Source organism: Myxocyprinus asiaticus, chromosome 20 (genome assembly GCF_019703515.2).
Source record: "Myxocyprinus asiaticus isolate MX2 ecotype Aquarium Trade chromosome 20, UBuf_Myxa_2, whole genome shotgun sequence".
In the NCBI taxonomy this organism is placed as follows: domain Eukaryota; kingdom Metazoa; phylum Chordata; class Actinopteri; order Cypriniformes; family Catostomidae; genus Myxocyprinus; species Myxocyprinus asiaticus.
In genome coordinates this window covers 9,292,263-9,318,789 of record NC_059363.1, presented here as the reverse complement: position 1 = coordinate 9,318,789, position 26,527 = coordinate 9,292,263, and the positions used below count along the sequence as shown (strand labels likewise).

General features: G+C 37.1%; 3 protein-coding genes across 6 annotated transcripts in view; 2 read left to right on the top strand and 1 right to left on the bottom strand.

Annotated features, from left to right (window-relative positions):
* The window catches only part of LOC127411183 (protein FAM184A-like), a 40,988-nt gene extending 22,195 nt beyond the window's left edge, over positions 1–18,793 (top strand). Inside the window, exons 10-18 of one of the 4 annotated variants that reach the window (XM_051646568.1) lie at positions 964–1,176; positions 5,501–5,654; positions 6,117–6,244; positions 8,073–8,257; positions 11,239–11,385; positions 13,117–13,234; positions 13,438–13,542; positions 14,847–15,037; positions 18,499–18,793. In XM_051646568.1, the coding sequence (XP_051502528.1) occupies positions 964–1,176; positions 5,501–5,654; positions 6,117–6,244; positions 8,073–8,257; positions 11,239–11,385; positions 13,117–13,234; positions 13,438–13,542; positions 14,847–15,037; positions 18,499–18,580 (1,323 nt within the window). In that variant the 3' untranslated portion in view covers positions 18,581–18,793. Of the gene's footprint in view, positions 1–963; positions 1,177–5,500; positions 5,655–6,116; positions 6,245–8,072; positions 8,258–11,238; positions 11,386–13,116; positions 13,235–13,402; positions 13,543–14,846; positions 15,038–16,991 lie in introns of those variants that run through there. The other 3 variants (XM_051646567.1, XM_051646569.1, XM_051646570.1) reach the window with 3 other exon arrangements.
* Positions 18,794–22,658: 3,865 nt separating this feature from the next.
* On the bottom strand, positions 22,659–25,623 carry LOC127411207 (cardiac phospholamban-like). Its single transcript, XM_051646602.1, has 2 exons — positions 25,481–25,623; positions 22,659–23,482 (listed from the first exon to the last, which is right to left on the bottom strand). Exon 2 carries the CDS (start codon positions 23,382–23,384, stop codon positions 23,226–23,228), a length of 159 nt encoding a protein of 52 aa, XP_051502562.1. The 5' UTR covers positions 23,385–23,482; positions 25,481–25,623; the 3' UTR covers positions 22,659–23,225.
* The window catches only part of ros1 (c-ros oncogene 1, receptor tyrosine kinase), a 31,061-nt gene continuing 27,966 nt past the window's right edge, over positions 23,433–26,527 (top strand). Inside the window, exon 1 of the mRNA XM_051646565.1 lies at positions 23,433–23,504. Within this exon, the coding sequence (XP_051502525.1) occupies positions 23,487–23,504 (18 nt within the window). The 5' untranslated portion in view covers positions 23,433–23,486. The remainder of the gene's footprint in view (positions 23,505–26,527) is intronic.

Genomic DNA, 26,527 nt, shown 5'->3' with positions numbered 1-26,527 from the left:
AATCCTGTGACTAATCAGTTCCCTTGGCAGTTTGTTGAGATGAGTCTGTGTGTAAATGCAAAGTCTCGTCCTGAAGGCCAGACGCTGAAGTCTGCCTCTCGAGCTTCAGTAAGGCTCTCATTGTTGCCCTCATTTCACTTGCCCAGTGTCTATTTTGGGCCTGATATTTGCTGCATGCTGCGGTGTGCTCACCATCTTCTCTGTTTATTCTCCTTCTTGGTGATTGGAAAGACTTTTCATCATTATTTCTACACCTTAATCCTGTTCTCATTTTATTACTTGAGGGCATGAGAATTAAACTCCCTATTCTCTTGTATATTGTGCTATTAAGATTATATTACTTCTCATTTTAGGTAACCCAGGGGTAGGTTTGCAAAAACTGCACAGTGGTTTTGAATGAATATTTAGTTCACATTGTATTTAAGATAAAGCTACCTAGAGTAACACAACAGCAGTTGAAATCATTTTAATTGCTGTTAAGATGTTTCTTACACATCCTGTTACAATATATGCTGATGATTTCATTCACCTGTAAAGCCAAAAATGTATACACTGCGAAAAATAGTTCTCTTAATCAATTTGTTTTCCAGTAACAATGTTGTTTTCCATTTGTTTTCCAGTTAAAATATCCAATATATCCTAAAAACAAGATAAATGTTTTTGAGAAGCAAAAATCTGTAAGATAATAACACTTGTTTTCAGAAAATACACTGTATTTTGAATTATGTTTATTTCTTACACTATTTTTCCATTGTTTTTTTTTCTTTTTAGCATTTTTGTTGCAATGAGGGATGAAAGCTAAAGTATTGTTCCAAATCGCAATGCTCCCCATTCTCTTTTCTGTTCCCAACTGTTGTCTTTTCACCTTCTCCCAAATCCAAGTCATCCACAGTTCACAATTTCCATCTCTCAAAGTTCTGAACAAGTCTTTCCAACCTGTTCTCTGTGTTTCTCTTGTGTCAGATTTCTCTGTTGAAGCAGAGCCTGGAGCTGCAGATGTCGCAGTCGAAAAGCGCGCTGCAGCAGTTGCAGGCGCAGTTTAGTCAGGAGCGCGAGCACCTGGCGCAGCAGCTGCAGGAACTGGCGCTGGAGCATCAGCACAGAGAGTGCCGCCTGCAGGATGCCCACTGCTGTGCCTTGCAGGATATGGAAGACGCACAACAGATGGAGATTAGGGTGTCTGCTCCTTACATTCAAACACTTTCACACACACTCACACTAACATGCAAACCTGTATGCTAGATATCCCAGATGGAAGCTGCATAGAGACACATAGAAATCTTAAAATACATGTTAGCCAAAACTAAATGTATCCCATGCAATTATATACACAATTGCACATATGCAAGCATACTGCACATATCTCTTGAAATGATGTATCTTATTGAATTGTATACATACAAGTTGCATTACTGTGTGAATACATAAATGCATGAAGTGCGTGTGCATGTATGTACACTTCTAAGTAACTAATAAGTACATAAAATCAAGTATACAACCATGCAGTCTCCTTAGAAAAACTTTCTTATTAGAGTGGGGCATACCTTTTAGAAATTATTAAGTCCATTGTTAAAGAACTTGACAGGCCTCCACAAAGCCCAGACCTGAATCCTACTGTTTACTATTTGTAAAATAGGAAATGCACGTTATTCATTGTAATATTGACAACTTGTTTTCCTGAATTTGGGTGGGTCCCATCCTTTTAAATCCTGTGTCAGTTGTAATGTCCATGTTACAAAATTTAAGACGCTTCAGTATTGCCCCTTTCCATAGTGCTTCGGCCATTTGACCTGGAGTATTTACTATGACCAGATTCTGTATCATACTGCCCACATACTGTAAATGCATACATGCAAACTATAGCTCATTGAGAATGCATGTCACCTGTACTCCATCTGTATGTGACTCAGTCTGCTTTTCATCCCTTATTGATTGTCCCCTTCACTGTGTCTGTTACCTCTTCTCCTCTCATACAGCAATAATCATTCATATCACCCATGTCTTACCCGCCTCCAGGCACCCCTCATTGACATTCTCCATTGTGCATGACATTCAGATGGTAAATTTAACCTTCTTTATGCCCCTTTTTGTCTAATGTCAACTCTTAGAGACAAATGTATATGAGTGCATGTTTCTCATCCAGAAATCTCAAATGCAGCACTGTTGTTTCATTTTAAAATTGGACACAACACAGAATATTTTAAGACGCCAACCCCAGGAGTTTGAAGTTTAGGCGTCATGTGGAGTCTAACAGGCTTTTCTCCATCTCTCTCTGCCTGGCTCTGTGGCCAAGAAGCAAGTTTTTTAAGCTGATTTGGTCACATTTCGGATCACTAAGTAATGAAAAAAATAATAAATGCTTTCATCTCCATCCTTTTATGACAGTCCTTGAATTTAGTTGCTGGCACTGGATGCTAGAATGTTTTTTTACTGTAGTTTTGTGGGCGGATGGTTTAAATGTCTTTGTATTCCCAGATAAGAAGAGTGGCTGGGAGGCTGTAGGATAAATAGAAAATATCCATAGAATGACGGAGTGTCAAGGGAAGAGTAGGATAATTCTATATTATAAAATGAATAGTTCTATCAGAAAGACTTGCAGACTTGAGTGAAATTTAAGATGACATTTATTTGATGAATATAAAACAGAAATGTAATGTCTCTCTTTGGCGTATGCCACATCTGGCGCTCCAAAGAAATTGTACTCGGAACCATCATATCCTGCCGGAGATAGGAGGCAGGGGCAAGGAGCCTATCTCCGTGCAGGACGGGACTCAACTAGTGGTGGTGGGGTGGTGGAGGTAGCCGTGTTAGTACACTGAAACATCAATGTGATAGATTGTGAGCAGACTTATAAAGCAATGGCTTACATGTGAGTGGCTAGGAGTTACCTAGCTAAAGGTGCGATGATGTACAGCTGCTAATCTTCCCGCTAGAACTACGCTGCGCTTACATTTCCAGCCAATGCGAAAATCCTCGATATAGTTAAAGCTATGACAAAACACCTGTTCACTGTATCACTGCGCAGCTCCCATAGTGGATTGTAATTTTTGTTGCAACGTTCTGTTATGTCAGGGATTGCTGGGATTCTAGTTCAATACAAGTTCAGCTCAATCGACCGCATTTGTGGCAAAATGTTGATTACCACAAAAGTTTTTTTATGAAAGCAATAAGGCACTTGCTATTTTGTGAATATAGTCACGTGTGACCTGTAGTACCTTACTGCTTAATTTTATGATACTTTAATTATATGCATGTGTACGGTTACGTTTGCTTGCAAGGCAGCACTGTATTGATATTGGTCATTCTGGATAAACCCCTAACCCAAAGTATTAAACATCTGCAATCAGGGACTAAAAGCATTCCAAGGAACGAAAAAGCTTGCAACAAAGTCGCTTGCAGTTGTTCCGGTGTGAAACTTTATTTTTAAATATTGGTAATCAATTAATAAACGGTTAATTTTGTTCCGATAAGCCAATTTTTTTTTCATGACACCACTTCCTGTTGCCCAAAAAATGATCTCTTTTTAGTTAAACATGATAAGCATGTGCTTTGATTCTGATAAAAACTGCTGCATCACACATTTCTTTGCCTTAATGCACGCTGTAGACGAAGCCTTCTGTGTAATGCTGAAGACCTTTTAGACACCTATATATAATTACTATGGACACATGCATGGTTAATCCAGATACAAGGAAAAATATCAAGGTAAAAGTACATTTCTTATTTGTTTCCAAGTCTTCACTGAATTATTTTTTAGATATGATGCATTAAAAGAGATTTGATGCTGCCAGGTTCTGACCGAGAAGCAGACCTGTAATTAAAACAAATAATTAAAATAAGTAATTATTAAATACATTTTAGGGGGCCTGGGTAGCTCAGCAAGTATTGACGCTGATTACCACTCCTGGAGTCATGAGTTCGAATCCAGGGTGTGCTGAGTGACTCCAAATTGGCCCGGTTGCTAGGGAGGGTAGTGTCACATGGGGTAGCCTCCTTGTGGTCGCGATTAGTGGTTCTTGTTCTCAATGAAGCGCGTGGTAAGTTGTGCGTGGATCGCAGAGAGTAGCATGAGCCTCCACACGCGGAGTCTCCGCGGTGTCATGCACAACGAGCCACGTGATGAGATGCGCGGATTGACTGTCTCAGAAACGGAGGCAACTAAGACTTGTCCTCCGCCACCCAGATTGAGGTGAGTAACCGCATTACCACTAGGATCTACTATGTAGTGGGAATTAGGTATTCTAAATTGGGAGAAAAAGAGGGAAAATATAAACAAAATACATTTTAAATGTAAAATAAAATAATTCGGCCCAGATACGTTTGCACACACACCCAAGCAGAGTGTGCATGCATGCAGAAGAGAGACATTTTGGCTATTTATTGATTTTAACTGCCCAAATGTATTGATACATCAAATGTATTCATGCATCAAATGTACAGTATGAATTTCTTTAATATTTTTAATACTTTGTGGATATATTTAATATTAAGAATACATTTATTCAAAGAAGTTATTTTATATAGGTTACTGAATACTTTACTTTTTATGATTTCTATGCTGATAATTCCCCTATATTGAATTTATTAGTTTCGCTTATTTTGGTTGGGGCAAGTCCCTTATTTTCAGCTTGTTTTTCCAGGCCAGGTCCCTTTTTTCCTGATAGATCTAGTTACACTGCAACTGATATATTACCCACCCTTAGCACAGAGTACTGTCATTTTATTTAAAAAGAGCATTTTTAACCGCTCTTTAATTCTAACCATTAACCAATAGGAAAGGAGGCAGCGGAACGCCGGAACCGGAATGACGGCGGAACTCAGAAGGAGCCAAAATGAAAAACATTTCGTTTTTAGTCTGCAATTAATCAGCCTGAACCGCATTAACATACAGACTTGTTTGTTTGTAAATAATTTCAGCCTTAGGTGTGGTTTTGTTAACTTTATGTAAAAAAATAAAAATAAATTACGATTGCAGTTTGAAAGTCTCCCGTTGACTTACATTGATAGAATATTCAGCATTCAAAATGTAACGAGCAATGATGTCATTGTAATTTTTGCCTACTCAATTCTGATTAGCCTTATTTCGTACATCTGTTTACAGACTAAATTGTGATTGATCTTGTCTTACTTGCATCTATTTAACCATTTATCGCCAACTGTACACTGAACAGCGATTATGTGTTGATTCTTGAATGCTTCCGTCTGAAAACAAGATGTATACTGAGTGTCATGACAATGACAATGTGGTTCTGATGCTGCATTTTATTTACTCCGAAGTTAGAAACTATAACCTACAAATTTACTTAAAACTGTAACACTATTCTTCTGCCGCCTTGGAAGATGCAAATCTAGTTTCCGTCACTGATACCCTTTTGTTCCCTTGGCATCATGTTCCATTGAAATGTAAATAGAGTCCTTTGTTTTATGCTTTGCATAGATTTCACTTGTTTGTATTTTTATCTTTATTTCTTTCTGCCTTTGTGTGTATGTGTGTGTTTAGGAGCTTGAGGATCGTCTAAAACAGGAACAGAGAGAGGAGTTACAAGCTTTGCGAGAAGCTCACAGACAGACCCTGGAAATCCTGCAGCAGCAGTCGGACCAGGAGCTGCAGACGCTGCGCTTTGAACTGGAGGATGAAGGCAAAGCCATGCTGGGTGAGTCACACGCTCACATTAGCTCCGGCAACACACACCAGCCTACAAATTAATGGCCATTTATGGGGTGATTTCAGTCTGATAAATGCACTGTGGTCATGAAAATAGTTATTTAGAAGGTGCTTTTATCCAAAGTGACAGTCAGTACACTCACTTAAGGTCAAGTGTCTCGCGTACAATATGGATTGTTTACAACCATTTGTTTACCAGCTTAGAGCTTAAAACCAGCAATTAGGCTCTTGGTCCATATTAGTGAAGGAATTTAACAGTTTGCTGTTTAAAAGGGAAATTTTAGTTATTTATTATTTCATAAACCTGTTAGTTATTTAAAAACCTTTTAGATATTGTTTTGATAGTTTATGGATAGTTTTGATAGTAGTGTACAGAAGCTTATGTGTGCATACTGTAAAAGTGGTTGATTTGTAAGTTCTTTGGTTTTTACTGGTTTTATTTTTGCGGTAGCTTCCCTGCGCTCTGAGCTCAATCATCTTCACGCCACTGCCATAGAACACCTGAGACAACTCCACTTGAAGGAGAACAAAGCTGCCAAACGAGAGCTGGACAACACTGTTGAGCGCTGCAAACAACACGTGAGAAACTCGTTCGTAAAGCATAAATATAATTCTTAAAGGTACACTACGGAGGATTTCTCATTTAATTTTTCATTAGAAATGAACAATATACTTTTACTGAGCCAGTACATCACAAATCTTTGTTCAAAATCTGTATTCTTTCCTTCACTACAGCAATGATTTTACATTATGAGCTGTCGGGATTTAATTTGGTGGGAAATTTACACCATGTTTGGAAACAAAGAAAAAAAGGTCCGGCGGCAGATATGTTACTTACTTACTAAAGAACATTGTATTTTTCCACTAGTGATTTATGTAGGTCTTTGGTTTTAATATCCTGCCTCAAACTCCTCAAGTTTATAGGATGTTTATACCATTCAGAGTTCCCTAAATTTAACCACTGACAGCATCTTCTTTCTTTCTTTCTTTCTTTCTCCAATGGCTATTTCATCAAATCCCACTTAGGATTTATAACTGGGCCAGAAATTAGCTGCCTGTCTGGATTTATTAAAGTTAAAACCAAACTTGATTTTTACATATTTTGAAAAAAATGTGAGTGATGCTTGCCTGGGAATAACTTGTTGTTGCTAGGGTGTTCTAAGTGATTGCTTGAGCATTGCTAGTTAGTTATTAGGCCATTGTTTGGTGCTTGCTTACCCAAGTCAAAATAGCCCACCACCTTATCTCTATGATATTCTGATCCCAAGAAATGGCTCGGGTGCCTCATTCAGTGTAAACCTATGGTATTTTTTTCCCCCCCGTTTTATTGTCCGCCAGGCGTAAAATTTAAGTTAGATTTCTTAGAACCTCTCCTCAGCATGCCACATGATTTGAGGTATCATGTCCATAGCACAAATGGTCCAGGAAGAGTTACACATCAAAACTGAATAGTTTGGGGCCATTCAGACCGAAAGTGTTCTTGAAAGAAAAAAGCTAGATGCAGCGCAATGAATATAACAGGATGCAGTTCAAGGTTGAAGTTCTCTTTAACTTGACACAGCATCTAAAAAACTGAGCTCTCTTGCGCAGCAGCGTAGGTTTACATAGAAAAACTATTGAAATGCAAAAATTTGTTCAGAGGTAAATGGCCCCTTACAGTTAGGGGTATGTTGAAATCCCCAACCATAAGTATGAGCAATTGTAATAGTACTATACTAATAAAAACAATACTATAGTACAAGACTTGTCAAAACAACTGCAATACCAAAATTGTACTCTTGTTTCAATGTGAGGGCCATGAATTAGCTGACTGTCTGGATTTATTAAAGATAAAACCAGATGACAAATTGCTGCCCTTAGTTTCAAGACATGGTTGAGGTGTCTGTGGAACAGAAAGGCACAGATTTAACCGAGAACTGAAACCAGTGCCCAGGCCTTGATAAAATGCCTCTAAGCCAAGCTTCACTTTACAGGGAATTAAAGAATAACCACAATGAATAAAGTATAAGGGTCTGAATTCTGAATAATGGCTGAGCTCTTTCTGTGACGTTACAACACTTTCCCATTTCCATATTTGATTTATAGTCTCTCTCTGTATCTGTCTGCCTGCTTTATACTCATACACTCATGCTCTCACTCTTCCTGGTTATTGTACTTCACTTAAAACTTCAGCACAATTGAATGTCTTTTAATGTGACCTATATACATATTTTGAAAGCCCCTGGGCCTGGCACAAAGTCTTCTAATGCTTTTTTTAAGCAAATCATTCCAATATGATAAAATAATGAAAATTGCGTTTACTTTCCAGAAGTCACACCATGTTTGGAAACCCGCTCACTCATCTGTTGAAGACTATCTTTCTGTTCTCTATTTCTCTAACCGTTTCTTTTGGGGACTTCTTCTCCAGGAACATGACCTCCTAAAACGTTTATCGGATCTGCAGCAGGAAGTGAACTGCAGGAAGAACCGGATCGCTGATCTGGACCATGAAATCCACTCTCTCAATGAGACCATCAGCACTCTGACAAAGGAGCTGGAACTTAAAGGGAAGGAAGTTCTGCGTGTCCGTAGTGAAGCCAACCTGCAGATCAGGTACAGCTGTTACCTGCTCTGTTTAGGATTCTGCATTATTTCTTGGTCACTAACCAAATATAACAAATTTGTGACCTTGACCGTATTAACTTTTCACAAAAGGTTAGGTTTTCTTGTTTCCATTGAAGCACACAAGATGCTCTTTAGTACATTCTCAGATTGTGCTGGATAATCAGAATCAGAATGAGCTTTATTGCCAAGTGTTCTCACGTACACAAGGATTTTTTTTGGTGATAGGAGAAACAAGTGCACACGGAACATTACAGTAAGACACAGAATGTAAAACAAGGTAAGAGTTATACTTGTTTCTCCTATCACCAAAAATAAATTCCTTGTGTATGTGAGAACAGTTGGCAGTAAAGCTCATTCTGACATACAAATAATAGGCAATACAAGTACAGACATACAAATAGTAGGACACATAACATAGGATGGCGTATGTACATGTGCAAGTGGTAATGTATGTACAGTTATTGAATTAAATATGTGAATTTACATATTTACATGACATATTTATTTACATTATTGCACTAAGGCAGTTTTATCGTTCATGTAGAAAATGGCCTGAGGGTAAAAACTGTTCTTATGTCTGGATGTCCTGGCACTCAGTGCTCTGTAGCGTTGGCCAGAGGGCAACAGTTGAAAGAGGGAGTGGGCAGGGTGTGTGGGGTCCAGAGTGATTCTACCTGCACGTTTCCTCACTCTGGAGACGTACAGGTCTTGGAGGGTGGTCAGGGGGGCACCAATAGTCCTCTCAGCAGTCCTGACTGTCCGTTGTAGTTTCCTTCTGTCTGATTTGGTGGCTGAACCAAACCAGACAGTTATAGATGTACACAGGACAGAATCAGTGACGGCTGAGTAGAACTGAGTCAGCAGCTCCTGTGGCAGGTTGAACTTCCTCAGCTGGTGAAGGAAGTACAACCTCTGCTGAACCTTCTTCACAATGGAGTCAATGTGGGTGTCCCACTTCAGGTCCTGAGAGATGGTAGAGCCCAGGAACCTGAATAACTCCACTGCTGCCACAGTGCTGTTCAGGATGGTGAGGGGGGGAGAGTGCGGGCGGATTTCTCCTGAAGTCCACTATCATCTCCACTGTTTTGAGCGTGTTCAGCTCAAGGTTGTTGTGACCGCACCAGACAGCCAGCTGGTCAACCTCCCGTCTGTATGCAGACTCGTCACCATCACGGATGAGGCTGATAACATGGATTATCAGGTTTAAAAAAAAAAAAAAAAAAAAAAAAAAAAGGGACATGCCAATTACAAAGAAATTCAGAACATTTGTTATTCAACTTTTGACTTAAATAATGCTGATAATATAATCTGTATTAAATTGTATTAAATAAAAAAATAATAACTGTATTGCAAATCACTTTGAAAAAGCATCAGCTAAATAATATTGCCACATTTCTTAAATTCATATATTGCATGAAACTGTTGCGAGATGTAGCAGTTTATCTGAACTTCTAGGAATTGCAGGGCTTGCAGTAATATTTTTTAAGGGCTATTCTTTAAACGGTAACACTTTACAATGGTTGTATTCGTTAACATTTGTTAACTATATTAGTTAACATGAATTAACAATGAACAATACATTTATTGATCTTGGATAATGTTAAACTGGTAACAATTTATTATATAGTTGTATTTGTTAACATTAGTACAGTAAATGTAAATATAGTAAATATATTTTAACACCATTTATTAATCTGTTAATTTATACAAATAAAATGGCTCATTGTTAGTTCATGTTAGTTCAAAATGCATTCAAGGATGTCAATGATACAATGCAACTTTTAATTTTTTTAAATATCTCAGTATATGGTGAAATAAACATTGATAAGAACTAAGATTAATGAGTGCTGTTAAAGTATTGTTCATTATTGTTCATAATGTTAGTTCATGTTAACTTTTGTAGTTAACTAATGTTAACAAATACAACCTTATCATAATGTGTTACCAAAATATTAACATAAAATACATATCTAATTTAACATAATACAACTAACAGATTTTTAACATTAAAAGTTGTATATGTTTACAGTAGTTAATACATTATAAACTAACATGAACTTAAAATGAACAATTGTATTTTTATAAATCAATCTAGATTAAAAAATGCTGTTAAAAAATATTGTTCATTGTTATGCAACCTTATTGTAAAATGTCACGTATAAACCGTGAACATCACAGTTGTTTGAGAATTGATGTTCTCATTTTATGCAAAGAAGAGTCACAAAGCATCTTGTGTGTGTGTAGAATATTGTTGCTTTCAAGAGGTATTAGGCCATAAAGTCCTAAAGGTCAGTCTATCTGAACCAGAAGCTAATTTATTACGAGAGGAGAGCAGATGGAGATATTTCCCTCATTCCCACACGAGTCCACAGCCTTCAGGCAGAACTATCTGACTTAGTCTCATCAGAGCTGCATTCTTCTGTTCCTACGATATAAAACCTTAAGGTCAGAAGAGGCATTTCACAAACACATTTCCTTAGGTTTCATTCAAAGGAACTACATTCTGGCACATAAAAGAGTGATTGTTTCTCTGGGGAACTAAGGGGAATCTGTTCTAATAAATAAAGGAGTTTGTGCGTCCCAGATACAGTGAAACAAATTTGAATTAATTTGTTTCTCCTGAAAAAAATAAAATGCTCAAACCATGACTAAGATGGTTTGCTAGTTTTACCTGTTTTTTTTTTCAGCAGATACAACAAATCCATTCTTCGCTGGTTTGAGCTGGTCTCCCAATCTGACCAGCTGAAAAAATGCCCCAAACCCCATTAAAAAACTAGCCAACAAATCAGCTTGAGCAGGCTAAGAGACCAGCTAAGACTAGCAAACCATCTTAGGCTGGTTTAAGATAATTCTCAGCAGGGCTTTTTGCTGTATGTATGTTTGCACTATTAATGTCTATACAGTATATTGGTTATTTGTTATTTCCATACTGTATGGTATGTGCTAACTGGGTTTTGGTTTTATGGCAGGTCTCGTGAACAGGATCTCTCAAAACGATTGGAGAAGGAGATTGAAGAACTGAATGCATCTCATAACAGAGAGACCCAGATCATGTTGTCAGATTTTAATAAAGCTCAGGAGCTGCTAAAAGACAAGATCTCTGCTCTGCAGATTCTGTGAGTCCCTTTATTTCAATTACAGAGTACTGAATATTAAAACAGATCATTCAATTGAATTGCTTCTGAATATTTTATTTAAAATAATAGGTTTTTTACTTCCAGACAGCTAGTTATACAGTATGACATTAGCTCTGTTACAAAACCTAGTAAACTGCTTTGCTGTCTACATAGGCAGCAACCTTCTAAAGCAGCATAATAACTGAAACGGAGCCTCATAAGTGACTAAACTGAAATGCTTCTCATGAGCTGAAACCCTGTTAAAGGGATAGTTCACCCAAAAATCATTTACTCACCCTCATGCCATCCCAGATGTGTATGACTTTCGTTCTTCTACAGATCACAAACATAGATTTTTAGAAGAATATTTCAGCTCTGTAGGTCCATACAATGCAAGTGAATGGTGGCCAGAAATTTGAAGGTCCAAAAAGCCTATAAAGGCAGCATAAAAGTAATCCACACGACTCCAGTGGTTTAATCCATGTCTTCAGAAGCAATATGATAGGTGTGGATGAGAAACAGATCAATATTTAAGTCCCTTTTTTACTATAAATCTCCACTTTCACTTTCACTTTCACATTCTTCTTCTTTTGTTTTTGTTGATTCGCATTCTTTGTGCATATCAGCAGGGAGGAGAATTTATAGTTAAAAAAAGAACTTAAATATTGATCTGTTTCTAACCCACATCTATCATATCGCATCAGAAGACATGGATTTAACCACTGGAGTCATATGGATTACTTTTATGCTGTCTTTATGCACTGTTTGGACCTTCAAAGTTCTGGCCACTATACACTTGCATTGAATGGACCAACAAAGCTGAGATGTTCTCCTAAAAATCTTTGTGTTCAGCAGAAGAAAGAAAGTGATACACATCTGGGATGGCATGAGGGTGAGTAAATGATAAGTGAATTTACATTTTTGGGTGAACTGTACCTTTAATGGTTCCTCACGCATAGCACACAAATAGAACTTGACATATGATGTGCATGATAGTTTTAACATACTCTCGCAATTGTTTCCAATACACTGGTGCCAAAACCAGTGTAAGGTGGTTTGCTGTCCTTCGCTGGTTATCGTATAACCAATTTAGGCTGGTATAAGCTGTTTTTTATTCTGACATAAGCATGTTACTAAGCTAATAACATGATAAACTAATAAGCACAAATAATATATAGTGCACACAAATATTGGGTGAAAGTTTTATTTAGGACTATTTTCTACCAATACTTTTTGGTGCTGAATAAAATATATTATAAATATATAAATAGTTATAATTGACATTTACCTTAACTGCATCAGCCATCTTGGATGAAAATTTTCACTCTGCCCATCACAATGCATTGTGAGACTGAAGAACTTTGTGTTTGGAATTTGCCAAATCACACTGAATGCATTTTTGCAGCCATCTGTGCTATTTTTCAATTGTTTTTCTATGTAAACATGCACTAGTCTTTGACAGTTGCGCCACGTCTTGCCATTTTTTCAGTGTCTGCTTTTTAGTTGCCTTGTCAAGTTAAATGTTTTGAGACACTTGCGTTCTGTGTTATTTGTTGTGGTGCATCTAGGTTTTTTTGCACAAAAAATCGTTTGGTCTTAATGGTCCTTAAAAATGTTGCCATTAATTTATGTGTGTGTGTGTGTGTGTGTGTGTGTGTATATATATATATATATATATATATATATATATATATATATATATATATATATATATATAATGTACATGAGCAGGTTGGAAGGAACAGAAGAAAAGTTCCGAAATAGAGAAAGCAGACCAGAGGACCTGCAGGTGATCGCTGATCTCAGAGAAATGGTATCTGAGAGAGAGACCCTGGTCAAGAAGCTAGTGGTAAGTATTCACAGCAACCGTAGAAGTGCATCACCACATTAAGGGTGATTTATAGACTACTGTACTTCTACAGGTTTTTTGTTTTTTTGTTTTGTTTGTTTTTTGTCCCAAAAGCATCACATGTCTCCAGACAAAAGTCAATCTCAGTTCATTGATTTCTCTGTACAGGTCCTTTCGGTCTGACTGTGCCTCCTTTGTTCCAGGATGACAAGAAGTTTTATCAGCTGGAGTTGGTGAACCGGGAGCCTGGCTTCAACAAGGTGTTCAACACCAATCCCAATGTCGGGGTCATAAACCCCCTTATAAAGGTTAGAGAGTTACAGCTACACTGATCAAAGGTTCCTCTAAAGCCAATAAAAAGATTGGATTTAATCACATAGTTGAAAAAGCACAGACCATAAACCTTTTAAAGCATTCCATCTTAGCTGTTCATAGAGTTCATTGAGTTTGGTGTATAATAAAGGAATATGCTAAATGAAGACTTCAAAGGTTTTGCCTCTGAATAGGAAATGTATTTTACAGAGGTACGGCTGGAATGAGATGTTCTGCAAGAACTATTTATAGTCTTTTACTGTCCTTTTAGTTTGCCTAACTTTTGCTTTAAGTTGCATAAGTTGTGTTTGTGGGGTTGTCATTGTCCGTGTCTTACAGTATATCCATGTTCGAACACCAAGTTCTACACTGCTTTCCAAGTCATAAGCTCTGTTCTAAAACCTGGATAGCTGACTTGCTGTGTTCTGCCTATATAGGCAGCTGGCCTCTAAGGCAATATCCTAACTGAGATGGAACCTCATACTGTAAATAACTAATTTGGGATTCTCAGCATAAGCAGCAGCTCCACCCGCAACATGAACAATGCTCCACGAGTTTTACGTTGGCACACACCAAGTCAAATTTAACTTGCCTTGTCCACCATCTTGGATTTATTTTTTATGTTTACATGTATACATTTAATTTTATTTTATTTTTAACAGATTGTTTTATCCAAAGCCACTTAGGGGCCATTCACACCAAAGGGTTTTGGAATCAGTCTGCGCTTATCTTAGCGTTAATGACACAATACTCTAATGAGCATAAAAAAAAAAAAAAACTTACAGTGCCACAAACACAACTGATGGCTGTCTTTGATCGTTGTGGCACATCTCGCTATTTTTCAGCGGCTTGCGAAGGTGATGTATCAAATTAAAGAACTTCAACTTTTAAAAATGTGCCTCAAGACACCTCTATTCTATTCCGTTTGTTGTGTTGCGTATTGTTTTAACGCAACAACGCATTTGGTCTGTATGGCCCCTAATGTTCTTACACAATTTACAGTATCCATGCGATGCTGCCTTAGAATTTGGCCAAATTGTGTATCTTAGAAGGCCGAATAATTATGCTGGTTACTTTTTGGAACATTCTTTGTGCTGGGAGCTCATCTATGATGCATTTAAATGCCATCTACTGTTGGAAGGCAGCTATGTTTTGGACCAGAGCTATAATCTGTCATTTCTCTTCCCTGTCCACATTCATAATGGTATGTCCATTAAACTGTCATTAAGTTTAAAACTTAAAATAGCCCGTCACCTTCGACTTTCCACAATCCCTTTCTGTGTGTGTCCTTTTAATGTAGCATAAGAGTAGAAAACCTGCAGACAGTTTCGCCAGCTCTCCAAACCTAAGTGTTGTTGCGGTGGAAGGAATGGCGGGCAGGTCCGTTCCACCTGCTTACCTAGAGTCTGTCCCCAACTCCCCCATTCACCACCATGAGCTCAGGTGTAGCAAAGCTCAAACCCCTCCGCCCCAGGCCGACTCTGCTCGGAGGTGAGACTCACCTAACGTACGAGAGACATGCTTAATCCACAGAACTGTCTTGCCATTGGTCGGATCACACGGTGTCAGTCCTGTACTGCAATAATCATAAAAGAACTGTCGTCAGTCTGTCTGTTGATTGGACATTTTAATACAAGAACACAGCCATGTGTGTCTAGAGTGAATTGTGGGTATGCTCGTCTCACTTTGCAATGCATCCTGTCGGTGAATGGCACACACCAAATAGTGTTTGTATCCCATGCAATTTTTATATGCATGTTAAAGGAATAGTTCAACCCAAAAATATTCTTGGGTTAGGAGTTATAAATTCTGTCATTATTTAATCATCTTCATGTTGGTCCAAACTTGTATGCTGTTATTTTTTTAGTGGAACAAGAATCTTTACAGAGCTCTTGCCATAAAACAACAACATCAAGATCCAAAAAGGACAAAAAACACCATAAAAGTTGTCAATATGGTTCATTTACATTATTCCAATTCTTCTAAAGGTATACGATAGGTTTGTGTGAGGAACATACGGTAATTTAAGTCATCATTCAATGATAATCTTTACCGGCGAAGCTTGCAATTAGCTCGAATCCGCATCCAGATTCAAAAATGACACGTCAGCGTCACTGTTTCCAAAAGGGCAATGGGTAGTAACCACACATGAAACACCATTTTTATTCTGGATGCGAACATGGGCAAAATGCAACCTTCAGCTGAGGATGTCAGTGATTATCCAGGGTGATCTTATGAGAATTCGTAAATATTTGTATGTGATATTTACACATACGTAAGCATTTTTACGTATTGAGAGCTTTAGAGTTGTATAAACCTTTATGAATCCTTTGACGGCTGGTCAGAACTTAAATTCCTGTTATCTTTATAAGGAGACCGCTGTAGATGAACAAGTTAAATACTCAGACAAAATCCCATTGCATAGCAAAGAGAAACTTTGTCAGAGAAAGACCTTTTTAGTGGCATTGCTATGTATAAATGACAAAGATTTGTCTAATAAAAATATTATCATTTCAACTTTTTGTATGGCTGAATTTAAATATCAAACCTCAGCATATATGAACTTTCTCATTTTCTGATCTGTGTGTGTGTGCTGTCGCAACTTTTCTGACACTTCTGATTCTTTGAACCCCAAAAGGTTTGTAGTTTGTAGGTCTGTATTATATGTTTCATGTCTGCATACAAATTGTATGTGTGATAGAACCACACTTTATATACGAATATCTAAGAATATTCATGAGATCACATTGGATTATCAGTGAACTTAAAGTGTCACGAAACACCCCTCTTTCAGCTCAAGTCCACCTCACAACCGTTTTGAAAAATGCAACTCGACTGGGCGTGGATAGCTGTGAGAACAAGGGCCCCTCCCATCCCTGGTGGGTGGGGTGGGGCAGGGTAGAAAGAGGGGGCAATCTGTCATATTTCATTTGCCCATGCCGGCTCTCATTAAATATCATGATAAAGTATGACGAACTGTAAGATTTGTATTGCTGGCAAAGTTACATTTAATTTGAGTAAAAAATGACAGAATACACAACTATTCCTTTAAATCGTTTGTATTATTCTGTTTTAATGTACTAATTGTGTAGGCTAAGAATCACAAACCACAATGGTACTGATGATGATGCTCATGAAAGGACTTAAATGTCATGTAACTGTGTGTGATCACACAATGGCATTGGAATGCCAAAGTGAGCATGTGGTTGATCTCATCTCATGTCATCACACATACAGTAGCAATGCCTTCATGGCCCCGCAGATTAGCCATTTGTGACGAGGAGGAGGGCGTGGCTGGTCCGCAAACGGGAGCCGGGCGCCAGTACGAGAGAGAGAGAGAGAGAGAGAGAGAGAGAGAGAGATGCACACGTTGCATGTGTGTCTGTGTGTGTTTATGTTTGTTTTAAGTTAAGTTTGACATTAAAACTTTATGTTTACTTTTCAGCCAGTTCCCACCTCCTCCTTGCCCGACCTTTACCTGTTACAGTGGTGCCAAAACCTGGGAGGGAGGAGGGATTCAATGCCGGAGGACGTGCTGTCGCCCGGTCCTCGACGCCAGCTCGCTCCTCCCCCGGCAGCGAGTCCTCTGGCCCCTGGTGGACGGAACCACTCCTGCCATTCTTCGGCAGATGGCAGCGGTTCTTCTGGCTCTCGGCGTCCAGCAGCGACCCCTCCATCCCCAGGCAGGCGGCTGCTCCCCTGGCGGATGGCAGCGGCGAGGACTCCGCGACAGCGAATCCCTCCTTCCTCCCGGGTTTCGGCACCGCTGTAACAGGTAAAGGTTGGGCAAGGAAGAGGCAGGAACCATCTTTCTCTCAAACTGGCACCTCCAGCTCCCCTTTATCTCGCTCTCCCTCTGATCAGCTGATTCAGCGCCGGCCGTGCACCATCACGGCCCGGCCACGCTCTCCTCCTTGTCACACCATTTTTCGTCCTTCACGTTTCATGCATTTTTGTGGTTTTAAAATGAGCTATTCAAATGATGTGCAGCTTATTCCTGGAATTCCAAATATCCTTTCCTTTTTTCCTTTTTAATTTTTTTTTTATCCCCTTTTCTCCCAATTTGGAATGCCCAATTCCCACTACTTAGTAGGTCCTCGTGGTGTTACTCAACTCAATCCGGGTGGTGGAGGACATGTCTCAGTTGCCTCCGCTTCTGAGACCGTCAATCCGCACATCTTATCACACGGCTCATTGTGCATGACACCGCGGAGACTCCCAGCATGTGGAGGCTCATGCTACTCTCCGCGATCCACGCACAACTTACCATGTGCCCCATTGAGAGCGAGAACCACTAATCGCGACCACGAGGAGGTTACCCCATGTGACTCTACTCTCCTTAGCAACCGGGCCAATTTGGTTGCTTAGGACACCTGGCTAGAGACACTCAGCACACCCTGGATTCGAACTTGTGACTCCAGGGGTGGTAGTCAGCGTCAGTACTCGCTGAGGTACCCAGGCCCCCTCCAAATATCCTTTCTAATAAGAACTTGCTGTACATGGCAACAGTCTTGCACAATGTTTTGAGTTGGGAGATAATATTAGACAGCTCTGGTAGTCCGGCATATTTTATTTATCATTTAAAGCAAACACACTACTATCCCCAAAGAAGGTCATCACAGCAGCTTGGTGCCTCTGATTTATATGAAGGACAGCTTTACTGCACAGCTTTACTGCCACATTAGTTGATGATGTAACATTTTTGCAGTCACCAAAAGGCTAAAAGTATACTTGACTGTAATAATTACTACAATGGGTAAATAATAGAAATACACTGAATGAAATGAAATTCATACACTTTTAAGTGTGGCTTAAGTATTCAAATACGTATTAAATATACATCTTTAAATAGGATCACCATGTAATAAAGTGTTTAAGAAGTACAAATTCACTGTCCTTTGAAGTTGTTGCTGTGTAACTGCTTGTGTTTGACTTTTGTGTGTTCTGTGCAGCCCTCGTGAGACTGAGGATTCAACTGTAGCACCAAAAGAACAGCAACCACAAGAGCTATTTTCACAGTACTTCTCCTTTTAAATTTTTCAAGACACTCAACTGAAGAGCATGTGAAACTGCAGTTTTCAATAGTCCATTCGTCTGTCTTTGATATATCTCACTGTGATTTTTATTTTCCCTTTTGATATAAGCATTTATTCAATATAAAATGAGATGCACATTCATTTCATATACTATAGATATGTCTTTTGTCTTGGCAGTTTTGAAAATAAATTGCACAAACACTTAAATATATACTTGTATTTTACTGTCTTGTTACAAGCGATACAACATCAACTGCAAACAAATAATTAAATGTTAGTTTCTTAGTTATATATGTTTACTACTAGTATAGTAAAAGGACTGTTTGTCTTTTAAGTGCTTTTTACACTTCAAAGGTGAAATGTGTAATTTTTTAATGTTAAAATACTTTCTTCTATCCCAACTTAATATACAATTAAGGCATTCGTAGGTTGAGTCCCCTGAAACTCTGTGGCGCTATTAAAACATTGCTATGTTTGTTTGAGTATCCTTAGCAGCCCGGCACAGCAACATTGGCACAACCAATGGCATGAGTTTGGGGCAAGACTGTTTGTTTGACTGACCAATGAAAGATGGGGGAGTGTTTGGTATTCTTGCTTGAAAACTAGGGATGGAAATTGTAAGGAATTTAATGATTCCGGTTGCAATTAAATGCCTTTTAACGATTTTCTTAACAATTTCATTACCGAATCTTTAAGTACTTTTAATATATATATATATATATATATATATATATATATATATATATATATATATTTATACTGTATGGTTTGTCAATGGCGGCCAAAAGTTTGGAATAATGTACAGATTTTGCTGTTTCAGAAGGAAATTGGTATTTTATTTCACCAAAGTGGCATTCAGCTGATCACAAACTATAGTCAGGACATTACTGATGTAAAAAACAGCACCATCACTATTTGAAAAAAGTCATTTTTGATCAAATCTAGACAGGCCCCATTTCCAGCAGCCATCACTCCAACACCTTATCCTTGAGTAATCATGCTAAATTGCTAATTTGGTACTAGAAAATCACTTGCCATTATATCAAACACAGTTGAAAGCTATTTGATTAGTTAAATGAAGCTTAAGATTGTCTTTGTGTTTGTTTTTGAGTTGCCACAGTATGCAGTAGACTGGCATGTCTTAAGGTCAATATTAGGTCAAATATGGCAAAAAAGAAACAGCTTTCTCTAGAAACTCGTCAGTCAATCATTATTTTGAGGAATGAAGGTTATTCAATGCTTGAAATTGACAATAAACTGAATATTTCATACAAAGGTGTACACTACAGTCTTCAACTGGTTCTAACAAGGACAGAAAGAGATGTGGAAGGCCCAGATGTACAACTAAACAAGAGGATAAGTACATCAGAGCCTCTAGTTTGAGAAATAGACACCTCACATGTTCTCAGCTGACAGCTTCATTGAATTCTACCCGCTCAACACCAGTTTCATGTACAACAGTAAAGAGAAGATTCAGGGGTGCAGGCCTTATGGGAAGATTTGCAAAGAAAAAGCCACTTTTGAAACAGAAAAACAAAAAGAAAAGGTTAGAGTGGGCAAAGAAGCACAGACATTGGACAACAGATAATTGGAAAAGAGTGTTATGGATCTTAACCCCATTGAGCTTTTGTGGGATCAGCTAGACTGTAAGGTGTGTGAGAAGTGCCCGACAATACAGGAAGTGTGGGGTGAAATGTCACCTGAGTATCTGGACAAACTGACAGCTAGAATGCCAAGGATCTGCAAAGCTGTCATTGCTGCACGTGGAGGATTTTTTAAAGTAGTTTAAGAAGTTCTGAACATTTTTTTCAAATTGTAATAGTAATTTTTCATGTTATTAATGTCCTGAGTCTCCTGACTATGCATTGTGATCAGTTGAATGCCACTTTGGTGAATAACAGTACCAATTTCTTTCCATAAGAGCAAAATCTGTACATTATTCCAAACTTTTATATATATATATATATATACACACACTACCGGTCAAAAGTTTTGAAACACTTGACTGAAATGTTTCTCATGATCTTAAAAATCTTTTGATCTGAAGGCATATGTTTAAATGTTTGAAATTAGTTTTGTAGACAAAAATATAATTGTGCCAACATATTAATTTATTTCATTATAAAACTAAAATTTAATAAAAAGAAAAAAAAGTTTTTGAAATTGATGACTTGGACCAAATAATAAAGAAAAGCAGCCAATAAGTGCCCAACATAGATGGGAACTCCTTCAACACTGTTTAAAAAGCATCCCAGGGTGATACCTCAAGAAGTTGGTTGAGAAAATGTCAAGAGTACATGTCTGCAAATTCTAGGCAAAGGGTGACTACTATGAAGATGCTAAAATATAACACAGTTTTGATTTATTTTGGATTTTGTTTAGTCACAACATAATTCCCATAGTTCCATTTATGTTATTCCATAGTTTTAATGACTTTACTATTATTCTAAAATGTGAAAAAAAATTATAATAAAGAATGAGTAAGTGTTTCAAAACTTTTGACCGGTAGTGTATATATATATATAATCTTATGTTGGAAATAAGAAATGCAGTTCTTATTGGATTTACTGCCCTCAGCAGCCTAACCAAATGATGAGATCATTTTATATTTTAACAGAAAAGATTCTTGCAAATGGTTTGTTTACACAGACTTTTTAATCAAATTTTTTATTTTTTAAATACCACTAATTAAAGCAAACTTATAAAGTGTATTTTAAACTACAAATGTCATATCAACAACCATGCAGTAATTAGTCTGCTTTAATTCTCACAAGCCTTACATACGCAACAGTCACAGTTCTTGGTTCATTTGCTGTCAGACATGACAAAATAAATGACTTGTGGATAAGTTATTCATTCACAAAAGAACTGGATGATAAGAGTAATTTGTACGGTAGGAAGTGCTGTATATTTTCCAGTGTAGATTCGAAAGAATCGACTCCTAAGAATCATTTGATCAGGAATCGGACTAAACTGGGTGGTGCTGTATGTTTCATGCAGTATTTTAGAACCGGCTGATAAGAGTCATTTGTTTGGTAGGAAGCACGGTATGTTTTTAAGCATAGATTTAAAAGAATCTACTCATAAGAGTCACTCAAACAGGAATCAGACTACACTGGGTTGTGCTGTAAGTTTTGAAAAAAAAAAAAAAAAAGCATTGGTAATGCTTTACATTAGTTAACATGACCTAACAATGAACAATACTTTTACAGCACTTATCAATCTTGGTTCATGTTATTTCAACGTATACTAATACATTTTTAAAATCAAAAGTTGTATTAGGTAGCATTAGTTAATGCACTATGAACTAACAATGAACAGTTGTATTTTTATTAACTAACATTAACAAAGATAAACAAATGCTGTAAAAAACATGTTGTTCATTGTTTGTTCATGATACCTAATACATTTACTAATGTTAATGAATGGAACCTTATTGTAAAGCATTCGTTTCCAGTATTTCTTAAAGGTTGAACCAGATTTGAATAAGAACTTCACCTTTAAGTACTTACTTTTACTTGAATGGGATCTGCACATGGTTTGTATTCTAGCTACGTTTGTTTAAAACATTTAGTCAGTCAGCACATAATGTATAAAACAAACATTCCCTTTATTGGTTATCCACATTTAAAAATATCCTCATATTTTCCATTTTGGCTCTCAGATAATATGTGAAACAATGTCAATAGTATCTACTAATTTACCTCAGTTCCAGCATGCTCTTTTTCCTTGTGAATGATATATGATTTCTGGGACTGAACTATCAATTTTGCATTTCAATACAATAATAAAAAAATAAAAGAAATAAATGGACATGATAGACTTAGCATTTACAAGAGTTGCAGTTCTCCATGCATGATTTATAGTCTGCCTTTGGGCTCATAATTACAGCCTTTTGTATATTAATTCTTCGCATGGGATGGTAGTCAGTGGTTTTATTGCTTATACCTCTGAAACTCAGTTGATATTTTATGCATAAGTCAGACTTAAAGCTTTTTCATCTACAGTTAGCATTTTGAATGACCTTGATTTTTGGAATCACTGTAAAAATACAAACCACACTGCCAAAGCACAGATGTTCACAATTCAGATGGCTGTGAATGTGTATTTTTTATTGTTGAAACTTCCTTCTGCCCCAGATAAATGTAAAGATAAGTAAGCCATTTGTATGTCGATTCCCCTGAAAAGTGTAAACACTGGCTTTGTGGCGCTTTTAAAACATTGGCTCGACCAGTGGCATACGTTTGGGGCAGAACTGTCTGTTTGTCCAACCAAGAGCATATAAGTGGAGTGTTTGGAAAACCTGTTTGAAAACAGTCATTAGTTTTGCAACTTCATTTGGTGATGGTAGTGGTGCAGTTTGGCGAGGTCTACTTTCTACTTTTAAAATGTTATAACATAGGTACATTTAAAATAACAAAATTAAATGTACACTCTTTGCCATTCACAGGCAAAACATGCTTTTTGTTGTAGGAAGAACACAAGAAACATAAATGGAGAAAGGTCAGTGCCATCATTCTAAACCTTGCATCATTTCAGGAAATTGACATGTGCTGCATCATCAGTAGGACCTCCAATTCCCTCAAATTGTCTAAGATATTGCACAACTCATCTTCTGATTGGCCGTTTGTCTTCTTTTGGTGTCACATGAGCAAGACGATTATGTAGATGAGCAGGAGGCAGATGAGGATGAGGGAGAAGTTGATGATAAGATCTTGTAAGTTGCGCTTGGTCTGCGGGTTCACTTCGATGTTGGATGCCCTCCGAATCGCTGACCGCGTCATGTGCTGCACCCTCTCCATCCTGATGGCTTTTGTGGGTTGGAAGTGAAGACTGCAGGCTAATGGCAGCAACAGGAATAGATTTCAGGAGGTGAGGATGCTGTTGCGTTGCAGTGGTGCTTCATGGGAAACAAGAGAAAGGTGATTTTATATAAGGCTGATGATACAAGTCTCAAATTGTTTTTTTGCAACTGTAGCTTCCCATGTTACAATACTCCAACTACAATGAAGCTACTCTTTAAAAAAAACAAAAGTTAGTTAGCTACATTACAAGCTACTAACAAAATGTAGCAAACTGAATTGAAGCTATTTATACAATTTTATATTTTTAGATACGTAATAAACAATTATATAATTTAATTTTGAATTCAGAAGTTTTTTCCACATTTAGTAGTTCAATTCTTCATGGACAAAACAACTTCTTGTCAGTAAAATCACAGTGGGTTCTGAGGTGGGACAGGATTTTTTGGTGGGACTGAATAGGCTTCTGCATGACTTCAACAGGTTTGTGAAGGGTATAGAAACAAATCCAAAAAATTCCAATTGATTTTAATGAGAAATGAAATGTCTATTCAACTTTCATCTGAGGAAGAATACCAAAGGCTGTAGTTTCAACTCTCAACCCAAAATACCAATGCTACCACATAAACACCATTTAGAACTGTAAATATATTGAGAATTATGCACTAAAATTAAGTACAAAGATTGTAACTGTACAATCACACTATTTCAATATTCATACCAAGCATTTGTCGTGAATATTTTTAGATTGCATATTTGCTAAAGTGATCCCATTAGGAAGAACACCGTGTAGCAGCACTCAAAGTTATAAGAGTATTTGCTGCCATACTTTCACCCTCTCTAGGGCACTCTTGTTAAAAGCTGTGAATGACATGTATTCAGGAACGACAGCCACTTGTCTAACAACTAACACTATTCTCTTATCAGCTGTCTTCAGATTGTGTGCTCAATAATTCCAGACTGAATGTGCTCTGGGCGTCCTATTTGCCCAAAAAGTTTATAATTTGTAGTCAGTCGAGTCATTCCAAATGTCGACACACTTTTTTATGCTGCAGTCAACTATTGATTGTTGCAATAGTTTCTTTGCAATGCTTAACCCACTTTTACCGAAGCTGATATGGATTGACTATATTCCACGAAGGACATGTTATATCAACATTGTTTGTTGTTATAGGAACCACATTCCTATAAAAAAAGTTAAATGACCATCAAGGAGACAAGGCAGTTAGGAAGTTAGTTTTCACTACAGTGTCCCCAAATGTATTTGGACCTTTCGGACACTTCATTCATGCTTGAAAATGGCATCTGCAAACAAATTATTCTAGATCATGCTTTTTCAGAAATGAACATTTCTTGCCATTTTTTCCCCCAATAACTTTTAACCAACTGTTAACAAACAGATTGGATATACAGTGCAAGCATCAGCTAAAATGGCAAAATTAAAAATAGCGTGTCAAGACTATGCACTTGTTCTCCATTTAAAGACTAAAATAAAGCCAGTATTTATCAGGGCATGCATTGCATTTCAGTACTGTGATCTAATGACAATTGTAACTGTTTAGCTGTAAAGCAAAAAACTAGCATCTGTGATCAGACTGTTTTGAAGTTGGATAAAAGGCAACTAGATTTGCCTTTTATTTAACTTCAAAAGACTTTGTACCTTATTACATGATAATTCTGCAAAATTATTTCATTAGACTTTGCCCAGCCACAGGTTTGCTTTCATTCTAATGATTTGCATGGAAACAAATTTTTATGAAAGTGGTACTTCAGTGCAGGATGCAAATATGCTTGTGGCTTCCTTGCTAGACAGTTCATCTCTCTGTATCCACTATTTTAGAGTGGTATTTTGTATTCTTTCCTCTATTTTCTGATGTAAACCACATGCAAAAACTAGCAATAGAAAAAATATTCAGAAATCATCTAAAATATATATTAATAAACAGATCTGAAAATAAATTCAGTTAACATTAATTCTAAGCCAATGTTTAGATTTTTTATTTTAAATAAAGTAACTCATAATTCTATTAAAATGCTGGTAAATGGAGGATTATTTTTTTTTTTATTATTATTATTATTTTTTTTTTTTTGCTTACCTGTAAAAAGGCAGCCAGAGCTAAGGAAGCAGTCCTTTCAAATATAAGGCAAAGAGTGAACCAGCAGGAAACTACTGAATGTCACAGAGGCTCTCAGAAAACGTTACAAAGTTTATAGGATGAACTGAAAGGGGTGGAGTAAACAAACAGAGAAGAAAAGAAGGGCGGTATGTGCTCTGCGTTTCTAACCTTTTGATAGATGAAAGCAACACATCCCCATCCTAAAACCAGAGGACGTGCCATACATAACCGGTCTGTATGTACTAGCCCCTCTGTCCAATGTTTGTTTTGATGACACAACTGATGAAGGAAGTTAATGGTGGACAAGTATCCTTCCAAACTCTAGTTTACAGTAAATAGAGAGGAGTGATTGAGAAAAATGGTTAGATCTTGTATACTGAAACAAATGAAAACGTAAAATGTGACTCATTTTTAATGTACTGAGTGAAGGCTATAAGTGAAATCAGTTAAAGTGCTTTCTATATTACACTAACACACAGCATTCAAGTTATCATAAGAATATATTATGTGACCAAAATATATTTGTATTAATTTCCCCAAGTCTAACAACAGTTTGCCTTAATTCCATTGTCAATACTTATACATATACAATAAGTCGATAAATAAATATGATTAAGATTAAATAAAAAAATAAAGAGAGAAAAGTTGGCATCACCAAATCATCAATATCATTTAGATATGTAATTAATTAATAATATATAATTATTTATTTGTTTAACATTTAATAATAAGTTTAATACTCATTTAATAATCATTAGATAATTTAAATAATACATAAATTAAATAAGAGACCAATACATATTTTGTGGTCTTCATATCAGAAAATAATCGAAACAGTATAATACCAAGATACTGTTTGTTTTCGTTAACAATGTAGTTAGAACATATAGCCTATGTTATAAAGGTTATAAGAACAAGTTAAAGACTGTGAAGTTCATATGATGCTAACACAGCATTAAATAAGTTATCAGTTTTCATAACAATATGTTTTGTGACCAAATTATTTTTTTATTACTTTTCCCCAAC